General features: G+C 40.4%; 5 protein-coding genes across 7 annotated transcripts; 2 read left to right on the forward strand and 3 right to left on the reverse strand.

Moving 5' to 3' along the window:
* Positions 1-482: 482 nt before the first annotated feature.
* Positions 483-4,358, reverse strand: LOC149618124 (uncharacterized). 3 transcript variants are annotated; one of them, XM_089855740.1, is made up of 6 exons: positions 1,653-4,358; positions 1,155-1,567; positions 972-1,079; positions 815-910; positions 656-745; positions 483-585 (listed from the first exon to the last, which is right to left on the reverse strand). In XM_089855740.1, the coding sequence occupies exons 1-6, from the start codon at positions 1,711-1,713 to the stop codon at positions 547-549; spliced, it is 807 nt and encodes a 268-aa protein (XP_089711866.1). In that variant the 5' UTR covers positions 1,714-4,358; the 3' UTR covers positions 483-546. The 3 variants fall into 3 exon arrangements, with proteins under 3 accessions (XP_089711866.1, XP_089711865.1, XP_089711864.1); XM_089855739.1 differs by lacking the exon at positions 483-585 and having other exon boundaries at positions 594-745; positions 1,653-3,279; positions 3,341-4,358; XM_089855738.1 differs by lacking the exon at positions 483-585 and having other exon boundaries at positions 594-745.
* A 150-nt stretch (positions 4,359-4,508) lies between these two features.
* On the reverse strand, positions 4,509-9,126 carry LOC149618125 (protein BTG2-like). The gene has a single exon (XM_089855744.1). It carries the CDS (start codon positions 8,593-8,595, stop codon positions 7,966-7,968), a length of 630 nt encoding a protein of 209 aa, XP_089711870.1. The 5' UTR covers positions 8,596-9,126; the 3' UTR covers positions 4,509-7,965.
* A 3,580-nt stretch (positions 9,127-12,706) lies between these two features.
* LOC149618126 (uncharacterized) lies at positions 12,707-14,584 on the forward strand. The gene is made up of 4 exons (XM_089855741.1): positions 12,707-13,338; positions 13,725-13,821; positions 13,887-13,974; positions 14,035-14,584. The coding sequence occupies exons 1-4, from the start codon at positions 13,224-13,226 to the stop codon at positions 14,479-14,481; spliced, it is 747 nt and encodes a 248-aa protein (XP_089711867.1). The 5' UTR covers positions 12,707-13,223; the 3' UTR covers positions 14,482-14,584.
* On the reverse strand, positions 14,551-16,534 carry LOC149618127 (damage-control phosphatase 1-like). Its single transcript, XM_089855737.1, has 6 exons — positions 16,362-16,534; positions 16,173-16,278; positions 15,828-16,084; positions 15,599-15,767; positions 15,171-15,456; positions 14,551-15,091 (listed from the first exon to the last, which is right to left on the reverse strand). The coding sequence occupies exons 1-6, from the start codon at positions 16,400-16,402 to the stop codon at positions 14,622-14,624; spliced, it is 1,329 nt and encodes a 442-aa protein (XP_089711863.1). The 5' UTR covers positions 16,403-16,534; the 3' UTR covers positions 14,551-14,621.
* A 104-nt stretch (positions 16,535-16,638) lies between these two features.
* On the forward strand, positions 16,639-21,001 carry LOC149618128 (rho guanine nucleotide exchange factor 3-like). Its single transcript, XM_089855733.1, has 10 exons — positions 16,639-16,986; positions 17,060-17,129; positions 17,201-17,362; positions 17,883-18,392; positions 18,511-18,792; positions 19,264-19,305; positions 19,378-19,479; positions 19,553-19,621; positions 20,103-20,292; positions 20,453-21,001. Exons 1-10 carry the CDS (start codon positions 16,922-16,924, stop codon positions 20,830-20,832), a joined length of 1,872 nt encoding a protein of 623 aa, XP_089711859.1. The 5' UTR covers positions 16,639-16,921; the 3' UTR covers positions 20,833-21,001.
* Positions 21,002-21,964: the final 963 nt, after the last annotated feature.

Genomic DNA, 21,964 nt, shown 5'->3' on the forward strand with positions numbered 1-21,964 from the left:
TAAGGAATTGCGACACACAAGCGAACTTCTTATACGAATCGATTCATTTTGCTTCGAAATTCAATCTACGTAGTATCGAAGTAAAACCCGAGACTAATTGCCGTTAGAGTTATAACAATATTCAGGCGAGAAATGCCTCAACTCGTTGACTCCAATTTCATGTTTTTTTATTCTATAGAGTTTCGATTGATTATTTTGTTATCGAAACTAATTTAGTTGGGTCTGTCGCAATATTACTAACTCTGCAGGATTTATAGTGACGCTTGCGTAATCGGGAACCCGTATAAGTCTCGAGAATCCCCTAAAAAATCTTTTAGGCTTATACCAGCTTATATGTGCAGAGCTTGCCAATATGGCGGCGTTTATGCAAAAGGTGACCTTGAATATTGGGAGAAAAACAAATAGCTCAGCTCGATAATATTTTGCGTCGTTCTGTGTCAAGGTTTTTTTATTATTAGTAGGAGTAAAAATCTGACAACATATTTTGCTTTGCATCATTTTAATTGCATTCTTAATTGAATAATACAATCATTAGCGATTCTCTAATTAAACGCAGCGTCCTTTTTTACACGTTCCCGTATTTCTCTGCAAGTAATTGTTATTTATAGTTTAGTGCATTAAGAAAGAAAGGTGAAAATTTTGAGAGTGTATTTACTCCAGGTTTCTGGCAAGCGGTTCCATCCTCTTGGTCAACCGTTGTTTTGCCTCTAGCTCCCGATCGTTGACACCTCGCTTGACACTTTCCCTTTAAATTTAAGCGAGCTGGTCAACTACGCGTCGTACTCTCGGGATTGGTCAGTTATTATATACTTACGTAGGGTTCGCCGTGAACGCTTTCATCGGGGTATTTAGCTTGACATGCCTTAGACGCGGGGGTATCGTTACTCGTGCACTTGCCACTGACGCAAACCTGCAACAATTATATATATATAGGCTATATGTCCAGTCGGGGTCAGAGTCCGATTGCGTACCTTTTTATCGCCGCATTTGGTCAGATCCTGTTCGTTCTTGGTTCTGTCCTTAACACGTCCACGTTGATTTTGAACGTAGCAGTGAATCTCGCATGGTTCATTCTTGTCCTGTTAATGATAAGGGGTCCATTTCAGTTGTAAACTCTTGTCTCTCTATTACCACCATTGTTGTATTGCTGTCACCTTTTCACCGGTAACGTTCAGGTTTTTATTCTGGTACAATTCTTGGCAAGTTTTATTCGGGTCTTTGCCTGCATCCGAAGCCGGTGTTGTTGAGGCCTCAGTTGCTGAGGAGGCAGTGCTGCTACCGGCTTCAGTTGCTGAAGAGGCAGTGCTGCTACCGGCCTCAGTTGCTGAGGAGGCGGTGCTGCTACCGGCCTCAGTTGCTGAGGAGGCGGTGCTACCACCGGCCTCTGTTGCTGAGGAGGCAGTGCTACCACCAGCTTCGGTTGCTGAAGAGGCAGTGCTACCACCGGCTTCAGTTGCTGAAGAGGCAGTGCTACCACCGGCTTCAGTTGCTGACGAGGCAGTGCTACCACCGGCCTCAGTTGCAGACGAAGCTGTGGTACTTGAACCATCAGCGGCTGCTGTTGTTGCTTTTGTAATAATGGATAAAGAATTAGATTGGAGTCTTGGGAATATTGAATAGTTTTGAGGGACACTAATAGATTTTTTAAGTACCGTCTTGGGCGTAGGAGAGGGCCACCAGGGTGAGCGCAACCGCCAACAAGTATAACTTCATCTTTGGGCGATATATGAAACGCGAAGTAATTTTAGGGCCGATCTACATTCGATATTTATATCTTCACGATGAATAGATTGGGTTATAATGAATAACTAATGGTGTGACAAAGAAGTCACTTTGATGATGATTTATTCCTCCGCTATAGCCATCCCACCATCTCCCCCAAACCCGCAATAAATTAAAATAGTTAAAAACATACATAACCCTATCGTGTAGTCTTTACATTGCAAATTATGTGTATTTATAATACAGCTTGTGCTCCAAAAAGAGAATGTAATTATAGGACCGAAGTACAGTGGGGTGGTTCAATGTTGAGTCGAATATGTAACTTCTATAACCGATTTTTGTCACCACAAGGGGTGCACCCTAATTAAATGAGTCTTGTCTTTTAGATTTTTGATTATATTTGAGGGGTTATCCATAAAACACTCTAATGTTCATAACTTGTTTGTGGGGTCAAAATGGTGATAGAAGGTGCATTTTTGACTCCCAAAATTTTTTTTTCTTAAAACCAACCATCCCACTCATTTACTTCGATCCTATAATTAGCCTCCCATTATGGAACATTCACTAAAGGGGTTTTGAGAGAGTTAACATTACGGACTAGTTTATTTGCGCCTCTATCAATTGAACAATAATAATGTCGCCGAACCAAGCTGCTATAACGGGACTGTCACTGTCCTTGGGGACGCGTGGAACGCTTTGTAATAAATCTGCGCTATGAATGTCAGTAACAACTAACAAGTGTTTCTTGAACAGGCCCCATTAATCTCGCATTTAAATTGACCATTCGAACCTTTTTGTAAATTGAATTATTATAATATTTTTCCCTCAGTTGACAATTTAGTTAGGGTTGACAATATAGAAAAACACGTCAGAGCTTGTTCTTTCTTTATTTATTTATTCCGTATAGCAACGTGTTCCGCGTACATGGTTTTTTGGGAGTATTTGTTACGCCTTTTTTTGTAATTTAAAATCATTTGGGGCCAAGTGCCGTGTTGTATACAGTCTTTTTAATTGTTCGTCGCCGAGCAACGAGACCTTAATCGTTACGAATTCGTCGAGCCGTGATAACGAACGTATATACACCCATTTATATAATACACACTCTGATAAGCAAGCTAGTGACATTATATAGCAGTCTGAATTGCAGCAGAATATGCTTCTATGCGAAATCAAGTGAATTTTGAGTGATTCGAAAATGTTAAATGTAACTTCTATGAGCAGCCCTTAGATTTTGATTTTGACCCCCACAATGTTATCACGAACATTAGAGAAGTGTGTGTTATTAAATTATGTGTTCAGTTTTCTTACGTTAAATTTAATAGGTCATCCAATCAGAAAACACTTCTCCAATGTTAATTCATGATAACTTGTGGGTGCATACATCCCTTAATTGTGGGGGCTGAATCAAAATCTAAGGGCTGGTCATAGAAGTTGCATTTAACATTTTCGAATCACTCAAAATTCAGTTGATTTCCCATAGAACCATCCACGCATCCCACTCATGTACAGTACTTCGGTCCTATAATTACCCTGAGTCCTTTTTGGATGAAGAACACCCTGTATGTTAAATAATTTTAATTAATGATCAAGTCTGATTAGCTTTGATTAATATTCGCACAATTTATCCCTCTGTGAGGTCACGAAGCCCTTGAAAGTCATTGATTTCAATGTTTCATTCCTCAGGGTTGAATCAAAGACGTATAGTTACGTCAAACTCTGTTCAAGCTTTGTTGTTAGACCTTCCTTCTAGAAATGACCTTTCTCTTTTAGTAGTAGCTATAGTCGACGCGGTAAACACGAGGTCAATTAATACATTATAATAAATTAGATAAATATAAAGTGTGAATGGCGACCTTCTGTTGACACACTTTAGTGTCCCTTGATGTAGAGGACTATACTGGTCCCTCCCGGGCTGACATTTGCGACGCGCTTAGCGCAGCTGGGTGTGTGTAATAATCCAATTTAGAACACTGGAGATAACGTGTCCATTTTGTTTCTTTTTTAAATAACAAAATGCGTCTATGCCTAATTGTTATTCGGCTTAGCGACTAAAGAAGCTGATAAGACTTTATCGTTATTATTGTAAAGCGAGCCAGAAAAATAGGGAAAGAGCAATTTGCGCAATACGACCGAATTATAAACGCTGATTAAATCGTATGAAGTGGTTTTTTTCCATTTCAAGGGAGACTTAAGTTGCCTTTTAAATAACATTTAACAAAGTGCAATAGCTAAGCTGTAGGGGTTAAAAATAAAGCTAAGTACTACTTTTAAGGAAAATTTCTCGCTATACCTTAAAATAACGGCTACCTTTTTCTAAATATAAAAGTAATTAAATATTAATAAGAAAATAAATGACACTCTTATTACAATATGATAATTAGTACATTTAATTAGACCTAAAAAAGGAGAACTACTGCCTCGCCATCCGCCATTGGTTTAGTGGATGGCGTCTGCTAGCCAGAACCCCTTTTACCCTTACCTCTATCAGCCTGTGAGAATTCAACCAATCCCGTATTGGTAAGAGGTTCGGTTTAGCAGACGCCACTAAAACAATGGCGAATTGCGGAGTAGTCCTTATTTTTTTTAGATTACCTGAACTTTTGTTACCTGATTTCAATGGAGTTATTTAAGTTCTGGAATGAATGAATGAATGAATGCCTGATTTCAATTGAGCGATTTAAGTTCTAGCCAAGAATGAATGCCTGATTTCAACTAAGCTAGGAAATTAGTCAGCCTGATTAAGTGTGGTTGGTAGTTGAATTGTAAGAATGAGAGAGTGAGTCAAATTTATGCTTTAAACATGTTGATGTTTTCCCTTTTTAGGGGGAAAACCAATATTTATATTTTTATTATTCACTTTTATTTGTTTTGGTTCGCGACAGTAAGGCGTCGTGACGTCAGCATCAGCCGCCATTTTATCTCTCGGCAAATACCATTAAAATTAAGGTGGGGCTCTTCATTTTGACGCGGGGGGGGGGGAGTAAAAGGAAAAATTAACTTTGTACAAAAAAAAATTCATTTCATTTACAAGATTTTCAGTCATTTTATAGGTTTTTTTGTAATTTTTTTGGTTGATTTTTTTTTTAATTTTTTTTAAGTTAAAAATTTTATTATAATTAAAAATGCAAGATTTTTTCGTTTAATATTTTTATTTTTAGTTTTTTTTTTAAAGATTTTTTTTCCAAAATATTAAATACCACATGCAAGAATTTTAATTAAAAATTATTTTGTTTTATTTTTTGAACCGGAAATTTCGTTATAAAAATTAATTCGTTTAAAAAAGGGGAAATATATGAAAAACACGATTTATTTTTATATTTTTTTAAACAACGTTATTGAGATCTGAGAGGAAAATAAACAAGCCAGCCAAGGCAGAGTAGTGACATTTTACGTTATCTTTACGTAAAAACCTAATACCGACTGCCACTATTATAATTTTTATTGAATTCGTCCGTTTTTTTCGAAAAAATCTTGAATTTTTTTTTTCTTTTAACGCTTTAATAGTTAAAGTTCGCTAAAATCAGTTAATTTGATGAGGTATATATCCTTAAGTTGTATCTATGAAAAATACTGTCGATAAAAAAACAACTTTAACGTAAAGGGGTCGAAATTTCCAGCAAACAACCGAATTTTCTATGGAATTTCGACCTCTTTCTAAAAGTATAAAAACCGAGTTTTAGCGAACCTTTAAATATTAAATTTGACCTAGAAATATTTTTTTTAAAGTGCCTGTGAAAATAATTTTAATTGAAGGTTGTGAAATAATCACGAGGCTCTCTCCCTGTGTGTTGTTTTTTAGGGTAAAGGGGGGGCGGGGCTTAAGCGTTAGGTTTAAAAATTATTGGCTCTATTTCAGGAACATTGTTTTTAAAAAACCATTCATGATTTGTTTTTTATAAAGTGTTATTTGAGACGCGATTATGAAACTTTTTAGCCCAAAATTTTTATTGTGGCCCAAGATTAATTTTTCTTAAAAAAAATTAAAACCGACGTATCTCCAAAATATGTCTTTGTTTTTTTTTTAAAATTGGAAAAGTTTTTTTTTATTTATTTTTCTTTTAACATCACAGCATTTTTTTTGTAGGTTTTTGTTTTTTTAATTAACTCGGGTTCCACTAGGATTATTTTGACTAAAAAAACAATTCGCGCTCGACACTCTTGTTTTTGAAGGTTAAAAAACAAACTAACAAAATGGGGGGTCGGAGCCTCACAACCCATAAAAACAAAATCATGATTGTGTTGTTGAATTTTAGGCGTGATTTTTAAGAAAAGATCAGTTTGGTTTAATTAACAATTTTAAGGCCTTCCTCGAAAATCGGGTTTTTTGTTTTTTAGATAAATTTGTTTTTTTAGTAATTTGAAATTACCTGTTCCATTGTTTTATTTTACAAATCACATTTTCATTATTTTTGTTTACTTAATTTAATCATTTCGAAATTTATAGTTGGTCCCCCAAATTTGCCGAATAAAAAACTTGTTTTTTAGGACGGACGATTTAATGAAAAATGGCGCGCTATTTTTCAAATATCACTAGAATTTTTTTTGTTTGTTTTTTAGGGAATATTTTATAGCACGTACCAAAATAGCGCGCGTATATTCCATGAAAATAGTCCATCTAAGAAAGAGAGTCTTGTTTTTTATGCTAAAATAATTATTTAACCGAGTTTTGTTTTTTAAACCGGTGAGATTCTGATATATATATAACATGGCCATCAAAAATGAACCGGGTATGAAATCAATTTGTTTTTTATTAAGACTAGAAGGGCGCATGCGCGCGTCTATTTATATTCTAAATTTACTACAAAACTGTAAATAATTATTTTAACAACCAAAACCTTCCCTTAACCTTGTTTTTTGTTGTTGTTTTTTAACTCAAATTGAGGTGATTTTCCTTGTTTTTTAAATTTGTTTTTTATATCACGTAATGAGAAGAGGTGGACGTTTTCATTTGATTGAATGTTGTTTTTTAAGGGCTGATCATAAAAGAAATTAAAAAAACAATAGTGGTCCCCATATTTCATTGATTGGTCACTAAACGTTGTTGTACTTTAGTAGTTTTTTGTTTGTTTTTTATCAAAAAATCCGTGTGTATTACCCCCGAGGGGTGGTTAACTCTCGCTCTTGAGAGAGACTGAGAGAGTGAAGTGACTCGCCCCTCGGGAGATTTTCTCTTGTACTTGAGGATGTTTTGTATATATATCCGATTTTTTAACCGTATTTTTTTATAACAATATTTCTTTTTTTTTTGTTTTTTACATAAACGTTTGCCAATATTTGGAAGGCTTTTTTATTATTATTATTTTTTTTTGTTTTTTTTCTTTTGTTTTTTATATTTTAGAATATGAGGGTGTCAAGGGGGGGCGTATATGACGAGATCACAAAAATAAATTCAGACTCCCTGCTGATATATTATATGTTTTTTGTTTTTTACAAATATTTAAAAAACAAACACCTCCTTCCAAATATCTCTTTTCTTTTTTTTGTATTTATATTTTTTTATCGACACGTTTTTTTATTGTTTTTTAAGACTTTTTCCAGTGTTTTTTTGTTTTTCACAGGGTTTTGTTTTTAGACAAAATTCGGAGGGGATTTTTTCTTCCTAAGTAATTTTTAGGATTGGGTCAAATCGTTTGTATTTGTTTTTCGTTTTTTTTTTGTTTTTTGTGTTTTTTTGGCAGTGGAACCTCAATATTTTGTATTTTGTAAAGATTAAAAACAACTGAAAAAAATATCACCCGATCGACTGGACAAGATCGCGTTTGTTTTTTTTTTTTTTTTTTAAGTCGAACAAAGATAAAACGGCACTTCCAAATAACAAGGACAAAGGTTTAAAAAAATTTAAAAGGATATGATGACGTAGTTAAAAACAAAATGGCGGAGAGGGAATAGTTTTTCCTCCATAGCTCCAGCTAGAGGGAATATGGAGGCCGCGCAAGAAGGCATAGAGGAGATTTTTTTAGGGTAAGTTTACCAGATGTAATAGAGAAAAGAAAAAGGTGGTGGTATAGTTAGTTTTGGAAAAGCCGTTTTAGACTGAACCACTTTTAAGAACGCGAAGATGGCGGCCGCGTTACGTCACGTTCCACGTCACGAACGAATTAGGGAGGGAAGGGGGGGAAGGTGAGAATATAAAGGAATTTAGGATTTAGGGGGGATAATTAAAGGATAGGATTTGTTTATAAAAAAAAGTACTTTACAGAATGTCCGTTTTGTTGATGTGTGTGTTGGTGAGGTTTCGGGGACCTAACTGCTGGAAACGTAGGCGGCCAACTGCTCGAAATGGACGTTCCGGGGGTCCATGATAAAACAGTCCCAGCTATTCCTGACACTCTCTTTGCAAGTGGTGGCCGATTTCTTGCTCGACGAATGTTCGTACGAGTTGTTATTCCTTTGTTGTTGTTGTTGATGCGCTTGGTAATAATTAGAATATTTGGCGGAATTTTTGGGCGGATTTTTTCGCGATTTGTCGTTGGCGCGTTGTCGCGTTTCGCATTCCGTCGAGGACTTGTCGGCGCTCTTATTGCCGTCGAAGAGAACGCAAATACTTCCGTTCTCGCCGATTCGATACGAGACTTCCTTGGGGTCGACCCATAAGGTCAACTCGTTGGGGAAGAGTCGTCTAAGAGCGGGCTCGTCGACGCCGCACGCGAACCCCGCTTTGGCGATGATTGGGTCCATTTTGTGGTTGATACGGATGCATCGGTAACCCGAGCCCTTGTTAGGCTTTTCCGGAAACCAATGTTCTTGATAATGACGGTCTAACAAATCCTCCAACTTGACTCGGAATTCGTTCAAAGTCACGTCTTCGACGCCATTACCCAGACGCAATAAATTCGACAGAAAATTGGCCGCGCTAGTTATTTCTTTCCTCATCTTCTTCTATTACTATTACTACTACTACGTCTCCGTTGTATTTTAATGGTCCTCGTCGCGAATTGTCTCGCTTCTCTTCTATATTCCAGGGTTGATTCGACTCGCTCAACCTTCTTCGAGACTAGTTAAATTTTAAATCCTTTATGGCGAAGGTAACGATGGGATACGGGCCGCGCGAGAGACCCTGACTTAATTTTTTTCGAACAAACTGAAAATAATGAAACTAATGAAAAGCACAACGTCGTCGTCGATGTCGTTGTTGTTGCGGTGGTGGTTGTTATTCTTTATCTTTGGCAAAAGTTGATGATTTTGGTTGCTCGTCTGGGTCTCTTTGTTGAGGAGAACGAATTGGGCATATGGCCCCCTTTATTGTCCTTCTCGCTGGCGTCTGTCGTCCGCGCCTAACCTCTCCCGTTCAGTTCCGTTCGCGTATGGCTGGCTGGAAATTTCCAGAATCTCGATTCGATCGCGGACTCTCTTTTGGAAACGCGGCTTCGCAATTGTTTCTCGGTCGAGGTACGAGTAGGGGGAAGGGTGACGTCAAACTCGATTGTCGAGTGACGCTATCTCTTCTCCGCCAATGGGATGGCCGTAAGGCCGACGACGCTAGCCTCGCGTTGGAATCCAACTAGGATGGAGGACGACGATTGGTCGATAATGGCGCTTGGCAACAGGATCCTAACAGCGAGACTAGCGTTTTTAACTCGGTTGGTTCGGGCCACGAAACCGAAGAGTATCAAACTTGTTTACCTCTCGTTATTTTTAGGAGTTCCAACTTTGAGGAAAAGGCCTACTTACGAGCTAGCAGTCATTCACCATACAACCCATAACGCTTTAGAGGGTCGCCTTGTTGACCAAGGTTCGAGTGGTCACCTTCGACCGACCTTCTAAGACTAAGAGTTAATGCTCCTTTTGGGGACACTGAGCATTGACCACGCGGGAACAATTGATTTCAGTCTCTAGAGGACTGTTGTGGGTCCCTCTAAGCTCTTATTGTTGAGATTGGTGCCTTTTAAAATTGTAATCTGGCTCTGGGTGTTTCCCTACGAAATTCTCGTTCAACTGGTTTTCTCTAGCAACTTTGTAAACGGAAATGAATACGAACATCATTTAGACGCTTAGGACCAACTAAATATTATTACAAAAATAATTTGTGGCCGTACGAATTTTACATACAAAACGCATAAAAAATAGGCTTAGCTATATTAGCTGAACTTCTAAAACTATATTTATGAATACTCTTTGTTAATTCTTAAAAAGGAAAATAACTTCTCTTTGTTTAGTTAAAGGTACACAACCCTTGATAGAAAAATGTTTATGTTTATTTATTACGAACGAATAATAGGTTAATTTAAGATTATCTAACAAAGTTCCCGCTTATAATGGGTGGACACGGTTTATTTATTTATTTAGGTTTTGGCGTAACGCTATTAGGTGTTCTTGTAAAAGGTATTTGGATCGAGCCAAACGTTCGATCAAGCTAGCTAAACTTGGTTGGATCACAAACAGGTTTATAATTTAGAGCGATATCGAGTCACATTGACGATCTGTTCTTGTTAAAGTTGCCCCTTCATATTTTAAAATTAAATTCAAACAAGTTTAATTCTAGAGGAGGACGTAGTTTAATTTGTTTTCCACCCAAAAAATGTTTCGCAGATATGAAAGATATCTTTGGACCCATTTATTTTAATCTACAGATAGGACACACTCCTCTGTTTTCTACAAATATTATCGCCGTCGCACCACGGTCAAGTACTTGGTACTTCTTAGGATATTGCGTGGCATACGCCAGCGGCGTTATTTCTTAGAAATACAATCCTCCGCCCAAGCTCTTTGTTCTTTAGAGCTGAGTTTTGTAAAAACGTACACAAACTATACGAGACTACGACTCGGGACTCGTAGAAAAGTAGTTCGAGGCGTAGGGTTTGTTAGTAAGGCTCAGTCTCTGCCTGAGAGACTCGACTCAGTACCGAGTCCTCGCCTCGGTTTGTCCGTGACGAAGTGATATTTTTCAACCAATGAGAGTCTCCGAGGACCAAATTTGGAAGAGGGAGTTTGATGACGTCAGCTACAGCATTACGTCAATGAGATTGTTTCAACGTTGCTTGCCAGATATATAAATACAAGACCTTTCTACACAAACGGTAGGGGGGGGGCAGAATTGGGGGTGGGGTGGGGGGTGGTAGTTCCCTGTTGGTGAAATATTTTCGTTCCCACGCGTTGTTTCGCAGAACCAAACAGAAAGGGTTTGGGTAAATTCGAGTGCTAAGGGGAAAACCTCATTGTAAATTGCCATTGAATATATTTATAAGTGTCGTTTTAGTGTATTTCTTTTATCCGAAATTTCAAAGTTATTTTTGGGGGCGATAGTATTTTCCTTCTATCACGTAGTGGTTTTCCCCTACTCGTTTTGGTTTTTATCTTCAAGAATATCTGATGTTTATTTCATTTAAGTGTTTTTAAGGCGTGCCATGAACCCACTTTTGAACTTGACCCGAGATTTTAAGTAAGGCGAGGAAAACCTTAACGGGTCCATCCTTTGGATGACCTCCTCTATATGACCCTAACTGAACGCCAAAACGTATAAAAACTACTGTTGAATTTATTATAATTCTGGACCAGTATTAGTTGCTTGGTTACGTGGCCTTTTCATTTATATTTGGGAAGGAAACCCTCTAACAAAAAAGTAAGGGGAATCTATTGTATTTGGGGAGCGTATAGCGGGTGTATCTATAGAACTATTGGTGACATTCGCATCCTGGGACCGAATGCAGCTGCTGCTGCACGCTGCACCCGAATAAGAAGGAAACGGGACAGCGCGCTTCGATCCATTGTTGTCCTTGGGGTCCTTAGATGGACGGTCTGAGTCCTGACACTCCCATCCGTGTCCCGCGCGTGTCAGACGGTATTATATTGATTCTCAGTACATCCATACGGACCATAGATTTTATACTTTGTCAAAACGTGGAATTGAAAATTGGTCAGAGTGATCTGAACCTCGTTAGTCAAATCATAGCCCACTCAATCACGCGCTCCACGACGCGAGCAGCTTGCGTCGTGGTTTGAGCTAATGATTGTTTCGAGGCAGTCGCTCTGTCGCCTGTAGTACTGGAAAATCCAGTTGACTTTTCAAAGTCGTTTGATTACGGGAAAATTCCACGAAATAGAAAAATTGACGTGCAGTACTTTTAGCTGAGTACACAAAAGTCAGGCGACCCCTGTCTATCGATAGTCGGTGCTTATGGGTAATTTTCCAATGAGTTTGTTCATTTCAAACTTTCCATTGCAAAAACAGAAATGTACTAAGAAGATTGAATCGTAATCTAAATTATTTACTCTCATTCGATAATGGACAATTTCTTCTATCAGAAACATGTCTCTCAACGTTTTCAATATTTGAAAGTCGAAATTATCATCATCATACAAAGGAAAATTTGAGAGACAAATAGTTAAGGCTATGAGACTTAAGTCTGTTTGAACTAGAGTTATGATAATTAAAACAAAAGTTGGCGTTGAGGGAGCTTGAGGTCAAGTCCCGTCTGACCTCGGATTCCATGGTGTGTCTAGTAACATTGAGTATAGACATTTAAAGAGACAGGATGAGGCGATGTTACCAGAGGCCTGGGGGGAGTTCATTTTTTAAAGGGCCGCAAAATGGGAAGTCATCATCAACTGAACGTGTTTCGAAACGTAACCCCCGCTGAGAACGGACAAAGTCACGTTTTTTTGCGAGGGGGAAAATTTAAAAAACTGGCTAGGCGGCGCTATTATCGAGGTTCTAGCTGCTCTACCATTGGCCCGATTGAGCGCTAGCAACAGTTGTACGCGGACCCGGTTGGTTTCGACAAAGAAAATATACGCTCCGGGAATGGAAGGTATGTCTCGGGGTTGGGCTGATCAAGGAACTTCCGGTCTATGCAATTTCAAAGTAGCCGGAAATACCTCCGTCAACCGAGCCTGCCTTTGGAGCGTACTAGGAGGGGAGAGACAAAAATTTACACTAGAGGAAGCTACAGTTTCCATTCCTGGGGCGTGTATCTTCTTTGGTTTCGAGATGTTGTTTACAATTCTGAAGCCATGGGGGGAAGAGAGAAAAGGGGGGGGGTTGGCTACCATCTGTTTTGGGTCACACGCGCTAGAGCGAAACTCGCAGCACTGTTATTATGATGGGCCTAAGGTTACTCGTGGAACAGTCCATTTTAGCCTATAGGGAGAGTCCATTACCGATTCTTATATTGAGATGGGTAGCCTGGGTTATCAACTATGGATATGCCTGGGCTTCTTTAGTTGTAACAGGATATTAAGATGAAAATAAAGATATAAGTAATAAACAAAATGAACTTCATTTTTGTATCCTGTTGCTACCTTATGTCAAATGTATCAAAACCTTTGTTCACGCATACTGACGTTTTGGATTGCAATAACAATTATAAATGATTAAATTCAAGACTACTAATATGCCTTACCAACTTACTACTCATTGTTATACTTATCCGTTTGTGTACTTATGATTTTGGTATTCATAGCCCACTCAATATGTTGCTCACTATCGCAAACGCAAGATCGAGTGGGTTGCGTGATCAGTTCAAATTTTATGTTCAAATCTGGCAGCAGTCGGCAGCACTGCTATGATAATTCAAAAAATCGTCTGCTCTGAGTCTGAAGGCGAAACAAAGCAATCGGAGTCGATAATTTTAGGATCGAAATTTTTGCCAGTTATGGATTTAGGGACAGATTTTAAATGTAAGAATATATTAAAAAATCAATGGAATTAAAAATCTAGAACGCTATAATGTTAATAGCCGCGAAATTCTATTAGAAAAACCATTTAAAGATCGATTTGGCCGTAAATCTAGCGCGCTTGGCTAAGCGAGATAGACTATTTCGATCCAATTGGCTAGCCGGCTTTCTTCTTAGTAACATACTGAATGAAGCGTAACCATATTCCATTTCGACGCAACTCCAGCATCGAAATGGCCTATGCTGCTGAGGGGGAGCCATTATCCGTTAGACTTTGGATTCGGATTTAGGGCTTAGGTTTAGGAACCAATTTTAAAGAGTAGCCAGCCACGCGTGCACCTTCCTTGTTAATTTTGTCAATGGTCAACCGTTATATTTATATGATTTAGGGTCTGAAGAGTTGACCAAGAGATTCATAGAGGCCAGAGTGGCGAAAAGTCACCTTTTCTCAATAGGCAAGAGGTCCGCGGGGAAAATGGCTTATCAGTAGGTACTTAGTAGGACTCGCGATGGGTAATCATTTGAGGATACGTTTTTTCCCCCCCAAATAGAGAGATCCTGGAAGAAGTAGGGTTGGTTGGAGAAATCACGGTGGAACAGGCCAGGAAAAAGTGGAACAATTTGATCCACAAGTACAAGGTGCCTTGGCAACCTTTAGTTTCGACACAAAGTGTTTTCGTGACTTAGATTCTCTTGTAGGAAATGAAGAAAACGATATCGCAGATGACCACACCGTGTTCGGTGGACTGGCCATACTATGAGATCCTCGATACCATTATGAGTAAGAACAAGACGGTTCGTGAGGAGAGGACAGAGTACGACCAATCGTCGTCCGCTCCGACCACGGAGTACGTCTCCTTATCAAATGAAGACGAGGATGTCTCGAAGAATTACTGGTCATCGGAGAGCGGCCCACTTCCTCCGGGCAACAGGAAACGGAAAAACTCTGGTAGCGACGATGACCCTCTTCTGGATTTGATCAGAGAACAGACTGAGGCCTTGAGACAACACGAACAATCCTTCAACCGCTTCAGCGACAACGTCTTATCACTCCTGGACCGACTGGTCACTCTCGAAGAGAATAGGAACAAGTTGAGAGCGGCCACTATGACCAGCGCCGAAATAATACACTTGGAAACCAATTAGCGAGTGCGCATGGCACGACGTCAATAAGAATGTTATGTAAATATCGTAGGATGAAATGAGACCCAAACATTTGTAACTCAATTAAACTTTTAATTTAAATTAACTTCACAAAGTAAATTCATTAACAAAAAGTGACTTAATTAATTAGAACATTGTATAAGAGCGAATTCTCCGGAATACATCCAGTTTTCGAATTTATTGGAGACTTGGGCCAAAACTTGTGGACTCAAACCGGTAACAACCTCGGCCTTGATGGTCCTCAAGGCGCATAAAGGGGCGGGTTTAAAACCCCTAAGGGCGCGATGGAAAGGGGTGACGGGGTCCCAGTTCAAATCGCCCATCAATTTGCGATAGTTCAAGTCGCCTTTGAACAAGATGAGATCCGATTGGCTTAAGAACGAGTACAACTCGGAGTCCACTTCGGACATGCGCGCGTAGTCGTGGGGTAAAGTCCAGAATGGTTGACGAGCCACCTTCCATTGTTGGCAGTCGTAGTACCCAAGCCATCTTAAGCCTAGTTTCCGCAGATCGGGATTCTCGTGAGATTTTAAGTAGTTCAACAGCCAATGGAAATCGTGCTCCAGGACGTCCGAAACGAACCATGGCATTTCTTGAAAGAGAGAACCGGGAAGTGACTGTTAGGGGTCCGAGTCATGAAGGAGGTACTCCATCATCCTCGGAGTTATTACCTTTTACGTGTAAGTACACAGTCTGGACTAAATCAGCCTGCGTCAAGAAATCGAGGAGACATAGATCCGAGAACAGTTCGAATCCGGCATTGTCCAGGATAAGGTGCATGGTCAGGGGCGCGTCTTTTAGGTGACGTTGCATCATCACTATGTCGTACAGCTTCTGGGAGTCATTGGCCAAGATGTTGGAGCGCAATGAATCCGTTTGACGCAATGGGTCCGAACTGGTCGCGACGTCTTCCCCCGAAGAAAGGGATAAGTCGCATTTGTTGCCCCATAATGAAAGCTGTCAAAACACGAGGTTTAACAACACGTATTAAGTGGGTTTGTGGCAGGGCCGTCGAGAGGGGATGCCAGTACCTTTAGGCAAGTTTTCACGGGGCCCACAAACTCTCGACAACCCTGGGTTCTTGAGTCAATGAACCGACTTCGACAAATCTGACGAAGTATTCTTTGACAAATAAGGCCCTTTCTTCGCCATCGGGAGGAATCCGAAGCCTCAATAGATAAGAGCTCAAGGCGGTCACCGTATCCGCCGCTTTTTTAAAGGCTCCCTGCTTCTGATCCAGGAATGGATCCAATTCCCTCAACAATGTCCTATCATGACCAATTGAATGAGTTTAACCTTATTGGAGCACCGTGGGTCATTGGACGTACGTCAATTCAAAGGCCTCTTTGATCCGCCTGTATAAGTAGCATTCGACCAAGAGCCATGGGGATTCGAACCAGGACGGTTCTGCTCCGTGACCTTGAGTATATTCGCGGATGCACTGGTTCCAAGCAGGGACATCGGGTGCCGAAGACTCCAAGGGGACGATACATTTATCCGTTTGCATTTCGTTCCTCAACTTGGAGAGTCGGCCAATCACGGCCTTAGTTTCCTCGCTCGCCATTTTGGTATTATGTCCAGCCCCCTTTGGAAGAAAAGGAAAGGAAGCCAAGTAAGATTAGAGATGGAGGTCATGGAGCAGCACGACGTTTTGCGAGGAGAAGTGGCGGTACCTCTCCGTATTTTTGGGCAATTTCATTCCTGTCCCGAAAGAGGACATCAATCACTTTGGTCAAAATTACCGGAAGTCGATCCTTGACCGTTTTGTACGCGAATGATCTTGAAAAATGAAGTACCAAGCACGGTTTTTTTAATCTAGGAACAACAAAAGTGTTTTCCGGGAAAATTGTATAAATATTTACCCGACAACCTTTGCCGATAATGGTGGTGGCAGCTTATCCATTTTTTGTTAAAATTATCAATAAACCAAACTCTCGCTCGGCCGGACACGTCGCCCTGCAAAGTCAGCGGGATATTATCTAAGCAGAAAATGTAGCAGACGACAAGCTTCGCCTCATGGTGTCGTAAAAGCATGGTGTCGTAAATGCATTATTACTCCATGTGTAGAGAAGCCAACCGGTAAGTCGTCCGCTTACTCACACCGTTGAGTACCTTGTTGCTTGTTCAAATTTGAGGGCCTAACGTGCTTACGTTAGGGGCGGTTAAATATTGCGATTATTTCCTAAATATTCGGGTTAATTTCGTAAATATTAGGTTAATTTTGTTTAAATTTAATTTTATTTGTTGTAAATGGATATTTCCAGTGGTAAAATACTATTATTATTCATTTTTAAGTAAAAGATTGGTGTTTTTGGAATAGTAGCTATTATAGATCGGAGGCGATTTAGTTCCGTTTATCAGGATAAATTTAATTTAATTTGAGTTTTAAATCTTCAAATGACAATACTGTTCTTATTACAACATGTTGAATCCGTTAAGTCTAACACCGAGCCTTAGAAGACGATTCTCTCAAAGTAAAACATTGAGGTGCGATTGTAAACCCATCAACAGATCGAAGCCACTTATTAGGATAAAATTGTCAATTGTTTTTTCTTCACAGTTTAAGTGAAAAGTCATCGGATAAATTTAAATTTGCCGAACCACGAGCCGTATCCAAATCAAAGCTGAGTGTAAGTTTGTTGAGACTCTTATGTTCACGAGAGTTTTTGCCCATTTTAAACTTGATTCTTAATTGCTTTAGCGGAGGGAGAGATCGTTTTGCGAGGACAACGTTAGCGTGCTCAGTTTCAACGTGGAAAACCATGAACAGCCTGAGAAAAAACGAAGATTGAGTCGAATGAATTCTTTGGCTAATTTCTTGTCACCCGCTAAACGTATCAAGAAAGTTGGTGGCATGTTGACGGTAATAGATTATTAATCTTTAAAGTTTAACTGACGGAAGGCCTAAAGGTTAAGTTTAACGCGACCAAGGCCTAAAGGTTAAGTTTAACGCGACCAAGGCCTACAGTTTAGGTTTAACGCGACCAAGGCCTACAGTTTAGGTTTAACGCGACCAAGGCCTACAGTTTTAAGTTTAACGCGACCAAGGCCTACAGTTTTAAGTTTAACGCGACCAAGGCCTACAGTTTTAAGTTTAACGCGACCAAGGCCTACAGTTTTAGGTTTAACGCGACCAAGGCCTACAGTTTTAAGTTTAACGCGACCAAGGCCTACAGTTTTAAGTTTAACACGACCAAGGCCTACAGTTTTAAGTTTAACACGACCAAGGCCTACAGTTTTAAGTTTAACGCGACCAAGGCCTACAGTTTAGGTTTAACGCGACCAAGGCCTACAGTTTTAAGTTTAACGCGACCAAGGCCTAAAGTTTGATTGACCAAGGCCTAAAGTTCTTTTATTACCCCAAAAAATGGTATATATTTTAGAGAGCCAAGAGTGAAGTTTACATTGGGGAAACGGAGGCGTCATTAGAGAGTGGCGAATTTTCCTCCCCATCACTCAGAAGTAACAGCTTGAGAAGCAGTTTAAGATATCGAGATGAGGAAGGTGGTGGTGGTGGTGGCGCCAATCAGATTGAGGAGGGAGAAAGTTCCTCGGCCACTCCATCATTGGGCAGGAAACGAGCTGGCAGTTGTCGCAAAAAGTCCACCCAAGAAAGTCTGAAAAGAGGACGCTCGTGGATGGAGAAATTTCCATTGGAGAAAAGGCCCGTCATCGCCACCGAAATGAGCTATTGGGAAATTAAGAGACAAGAGGCCATTTACGAACTTTACAAAGGGGAGAAGTATATGGTCAAGGACTTGGAGATGGTGGTCAACGCCTACAAGAACAGCTTGATTACTCTGAAAATCTTGAGCAACGCGGAAGCTACGGAGATTTTTGGACCAATAGATACATTACTGCCACTTCACTGTGAACTCAAGACCAAAATAAAGGTTCTTATTATTATTATTATTACTATTATTTATTTTGGTATTATTATTATTACTATTATATATTTTGGTATTATTCTTATTACTATTATTTTAATTTGCTGTTCAATTGGATTTGTAGAGTGTTCGAGATGCGGAGACAAAAACAGTTAGCGCCATTGGCAGTATCTTAAGTGAATGGGCGGGGAAAGTGGAGTCTGTTTATTTGCCGTATCTGTCGAATCAGACGCGAGCCAAACGCGTCCTAGATTCCAAAAAGGCCAATTGCAAGGACTTGCAAGTCTTTTTGGATTTGTGCATTCAGTCCGATTTTAGTCGCAGATTGGATTTATGGAATTTCTTGGACGTACCCCGATCCAAACTGATGAAATATCCGCTTCTCTTGCAAAGCGTCCTCAAACAGGTAACCAACCACCCGTCTTAAGCCTTTGCGCACCACCCGTCTTAATCTTAAGCCTTTGCGCACCACCCGTCTTAATCTTAAGCCTTGGCGTACCTCCCGTCTTAATCTTAAGCCTTGGCGTACCTCTCGTCTTAATCTTAAGCCTTGGCGTACCTCCCGTCTTAATCTTAAGCCTTGGCGTACCTCCCGTCTTAATCTTAAGCCTTGGCGTACCTCCCGTCTTAATCTTAAGCCTTGGCGTACCTCCCGTCTTAATCTTAAGCCTTGGCGTACCTCCCGTCTTAATCTTAAGCCTTGGCGTACCTCCCGTCTTAATCTTAAGCCTTTGCGGACCTCCCGTCTTAATCTTAAGCCTTTGCGGACCTCCCGTCTTAATCTTAAGCCTTTGCGTACCTCCCGTCTTAATCTTAAGCCTTTGCGTACCTCCCGCCTTAAGCCTTTGCGCGCTTTAATTCTACCTGTTTGTTGCAGACGCCAGAAGGCCACGATGACCGCGATTTTCTACCAGATGTGGTCAGTATTAACCGAATAAGTTCGAGTTTAACTTAAATGGATTGAAATTTTATTAACTTCTGGTTATTATAGATTTCTCAGATTGAATTGGTCATCAAATCAGTTGACAAACGAACGGGAGAAGCGAATTGCGAGTATTTATTGCAGAAACTGATCTTCTCGGACGAGAGACAGGTACGAAGAAACTCCGCTTATTTATTTATTTATTGAAGGACATATAGTTAATGAGTAAAGACTGCAATTTCAGAAGGAACCATTTTTGTACGCCGCCAAAAGTATTCTGTGTCAAGGAGAACTCAAAAATAACCGCGGAACTGTAAGCATTTTAACACTTATTATATTTAAAGTTTTAAATCTAGTATTCGCGAGTGTTTAATCCTAGTATTCGCGAGTGTTTAATCCTAGTATTCGCGAGTGTTTAATCCTAGTATTCGCGAGTGTTTAATCCTATTATTCGCGAGTATTTAATCCTATTATTCGCGAGTATTTAATCCTATTATTCGCGAGTATTTAATCCTATTATTCGCGAGTATTTAATCCTATTATTCGCGAGGTTTTAATCCTATTATTCGCGAGCATTTAATCCTATTATTCGCGAGCATTTAATCCTATTATTCGCGAGCATTTAATCCTATTATTCGCGAGGTTTTAATCCTATTATTCGCGAGGTTTTAATCCTATTATTCGCGAGGTTTTAATCCTATTATTCGCGAGGTTTTAATCCTGTTATTCGCGAGTATTTAATCCTATTATTCGCGAGGATTTAATCCGAATGTTGGTTCTCCGTGTGTTGTTAGAAATTGTACGGGTTTCTGTTTGACACTGGATTCTTGCTGAGCCGAATAGTGGAAGGGGAGGAAGGTAAGAGTTCGCGCTACAAAGTTCATAAACAACCCATTTCGGGGTCGAATCTGAGCTGGAAGGACGTGACGGACGCCGACGCCAAAAGTTCCTCCTTCAAATCCACGTTTTCATTCAACAATAACGGTAAGAAACCATTAACCTCTCATCTCGGTTTTGGCGACCGTATTGGAAGTCGTCGTACAATATTGACCTCGCGTTCCCGTAACTCCTCCCCTTTCGGTACCACTCTATTCTTTTAACAATCCAAACCATTTTGTTTCCGATTTGCCGTCGATCATTTTAGCTAAAAATTCGTTTCAAGTTTCATCTCGATCGGACTGCGAGTGTTTGACCTTGACGGCCAGTAGCGAACACGACAAACGCGAATGGTTGCAACGTTTTAAAGAAGTGGGGACGACCGTTCCCGCGGAAACGCCTCGCGGTGGCGGTGGTCGAGAGAGCCCTCCTTATCAGGCCACGCCCTTAAGCGCTTCTCAGAAAGGACCCCTGCTGCTAAGAAGCGGGAAATCCTTTCTTCGTGGTGGTCAAGGTTCGCGCCGGAGCTCGGAGTCGCCATTGCTTCGTTCACCCAAAAAGAGAATGGGCGAATCTTTTAGCCCATCGACGCCACCCAAAAAACTCTTAAGGGAAAGCGATCGTAGTCCGAATTGTTCCGAAGTTTAAGGTCCGGGAAGAAGCGAAATGCGTCTTGTTTTTCAAAGTCCAGTTTAAATTAATTAGTTTTTTTTTCGGGCCCCATCGTCACTTATCCCTGTGAACATTTTTTTAAATTGAAATTGTCTTTTTACACGTTTTTATATCAGTTTGTGAAATAAATTTAACATTTTCTCAATCATTTCCAGATTTATTTCATTTATTTTTAATTTTTATGTTTGAAAGTCTTGCCGTCCGTCACTCCATCCCCCAAAAGGAAGCTTTTGCTTTGGGTTTTATGCCATTTTAATGTGTTTTATGCTGTTTAATGCCGTTTTATTGTGTTTTATTGTTGAGGGAGTTTTGTAGGATTTAAATAAATTTACGATTTATGTTTAAGCTGCTTATACGCTTTGTCCTTTAAAAGTAAACACGATTTTAAGCGGGGTTTAAGGCGAGGCTTAGCTTTTTACGGTGTTCTTTCCCTATTACTGTTACGAGTATGCCTTTTATGCCAAAAAAATTGTCATTTGTCTTCTGCCTGAACATTTTGCTTTACGTCTAGCGAAAATACTCGAGTGGATTTTCATATTAAGGTAAAGGTACCCCCTGCTATGACCCCCTACTGTTACCCCCTGCTGGGACCCCCTGCTGTTTCCATACTGTTACCCCCTGCTGGGACTCCCTGCTCTGACCCCCTGCTGGGACCCCCTGCTGTGACCCCCTGCTGTTTCCATACTGTTACCCCTGCTGTGACCCCCTGCTGTTTCCATACTGTTACCCCTGCTGTGACCCCCTGCTGTTTCCATACTATTACCCCCTGCTGTGACCCCCTGCTGTTTCCATACTATTACCCCCTGCTGTGACCCCCTGCTGTTTCCATACCATTACCCCCTGCTGGGACCCCCTGCTGTTACCCCCTGCTGTTTCAGTATGGAAACAGCAGGGGGGGGGTAATAGTATGATTACCCCCTACTGTTACCCCCTGCTGGGACCCCCTGCTGTTACCCCCTGCTGGGACCCCCTGCTGTTACCCCCTGCTGTTACCCCCTGCTGGGACCCCCTGCTGTGACCCCCTGCTGTTACCCCCTGCTGGGACCCCCTGCTGTTACCCCCTGCTGGGACCCCCTGCTGTTACCCCCTGCTGGGACCCCCTGCTGTG

This window comes from Phalangium opilio, unplaced genomic scaffold (assembly GCF_054372755.1).
Source record: "Phalangium opilio isolate 3A_F unplaced genomic scaffold, DU_Popi_V2 ptg000209l_1, whole genome shotgun sequence".
NCBI classification, from domain to species: Eukaryota; Metazoa; Arthropoda; class Arachnida; order Opiliones; family Phalangiidae; genus Phalangium; species Phalangium opilio.

Bases quoted from the DNA above. Each gene is read 5' to 3' on its own strand.
- LOC149618126 (XM_089855741.1), top strand. From the start codon at position 13,224: ATGATAATTCAAAAAATCGTCTGCTCTGAGTCTGAAGGCGAAACAAAG. The intron at 13,339-13,724 runs GTAAGAATATAT...TATATGATTTAG, and splicing joins TTTAGGGACAGATTTTAAAT to GGTCTGAAGAGTTGACCAAG. The intron at 13,822-13,886 runs GTAGGTACTTAG...CCCCCCAAATAG, and splicing joins GCGGGGAAAATGGCTTATCA to AGAGATCCTGGAAGAAGTAG.
- LOC149618125 (XM_089855744.1), bottom strand. From the start codon at position 8,595: ATGAGGAAAGAAATAACTAGCGCGGCCAATTTTCTGTCGAATTTATTG.
- LOC149618124 (XM_089855739.1), bottom strand. From the start codon at position 1,713: ATGAAGTTATACTTGTTGGCGGTTGCGCTCACCCTGGTGGCCCTCTCC. The intron at 1,568-1,652 runs GTACTTAAAAAA...TTATTACAAAAG, and splicing joins CCTCTCCTACGCCCAAGACG to CAACAACAGCAGCCGCTGAT. The intron at 746-814 runs GTAAGTATATAA...TTAAATTTAAAG, and splicing joins GCGTTCACGGCGAACCCTAC to GGAAAGTGTCAAGCGAGGTG.
- LOC149618128 (XM_089855733.1), top strand. From the start codon at position 16,922: ATGTTGAATCCGTTAAGTCTAACACCGAGCCTTAGAAGACGATTCTCT. The intron at 16,987-17,059 runs GTGCGATTGTAA...TTTTCTTCACAG, and splicing joins TCTCAAAGTAAAACATTGAG to TTTAAGTGAAAAGTCATCGG. The intron at 19,306-19,377 runs GTCAGTATTAAC...TGGTTATTATAG, and splicing joins GCGATTTTCTACCAGATGTG to ATTTCTCAGATTGAATTGGT.
- LOC149618127 (XM_089855737.1), bottom strand. From the start codon at position 16,402: ATGGATAAGCTGCCACCACCATTATCGGCAAAGGTTGTCGG. The intron at 16,085-16,172 runs GTACCGCCACTT...TTTCTTCCAAAG, and splicing joins TTGCCCAAAAATACGGAGAG to GGGGCTGGACATAATACCAA. The intron at 15,092-15,170 runs GTAATAACTCCG...CTCTCTTTCAAG, and splicing joins TGTGTACTTACACGTAAAAG to AAATGCCATGGTTCGTTTCG.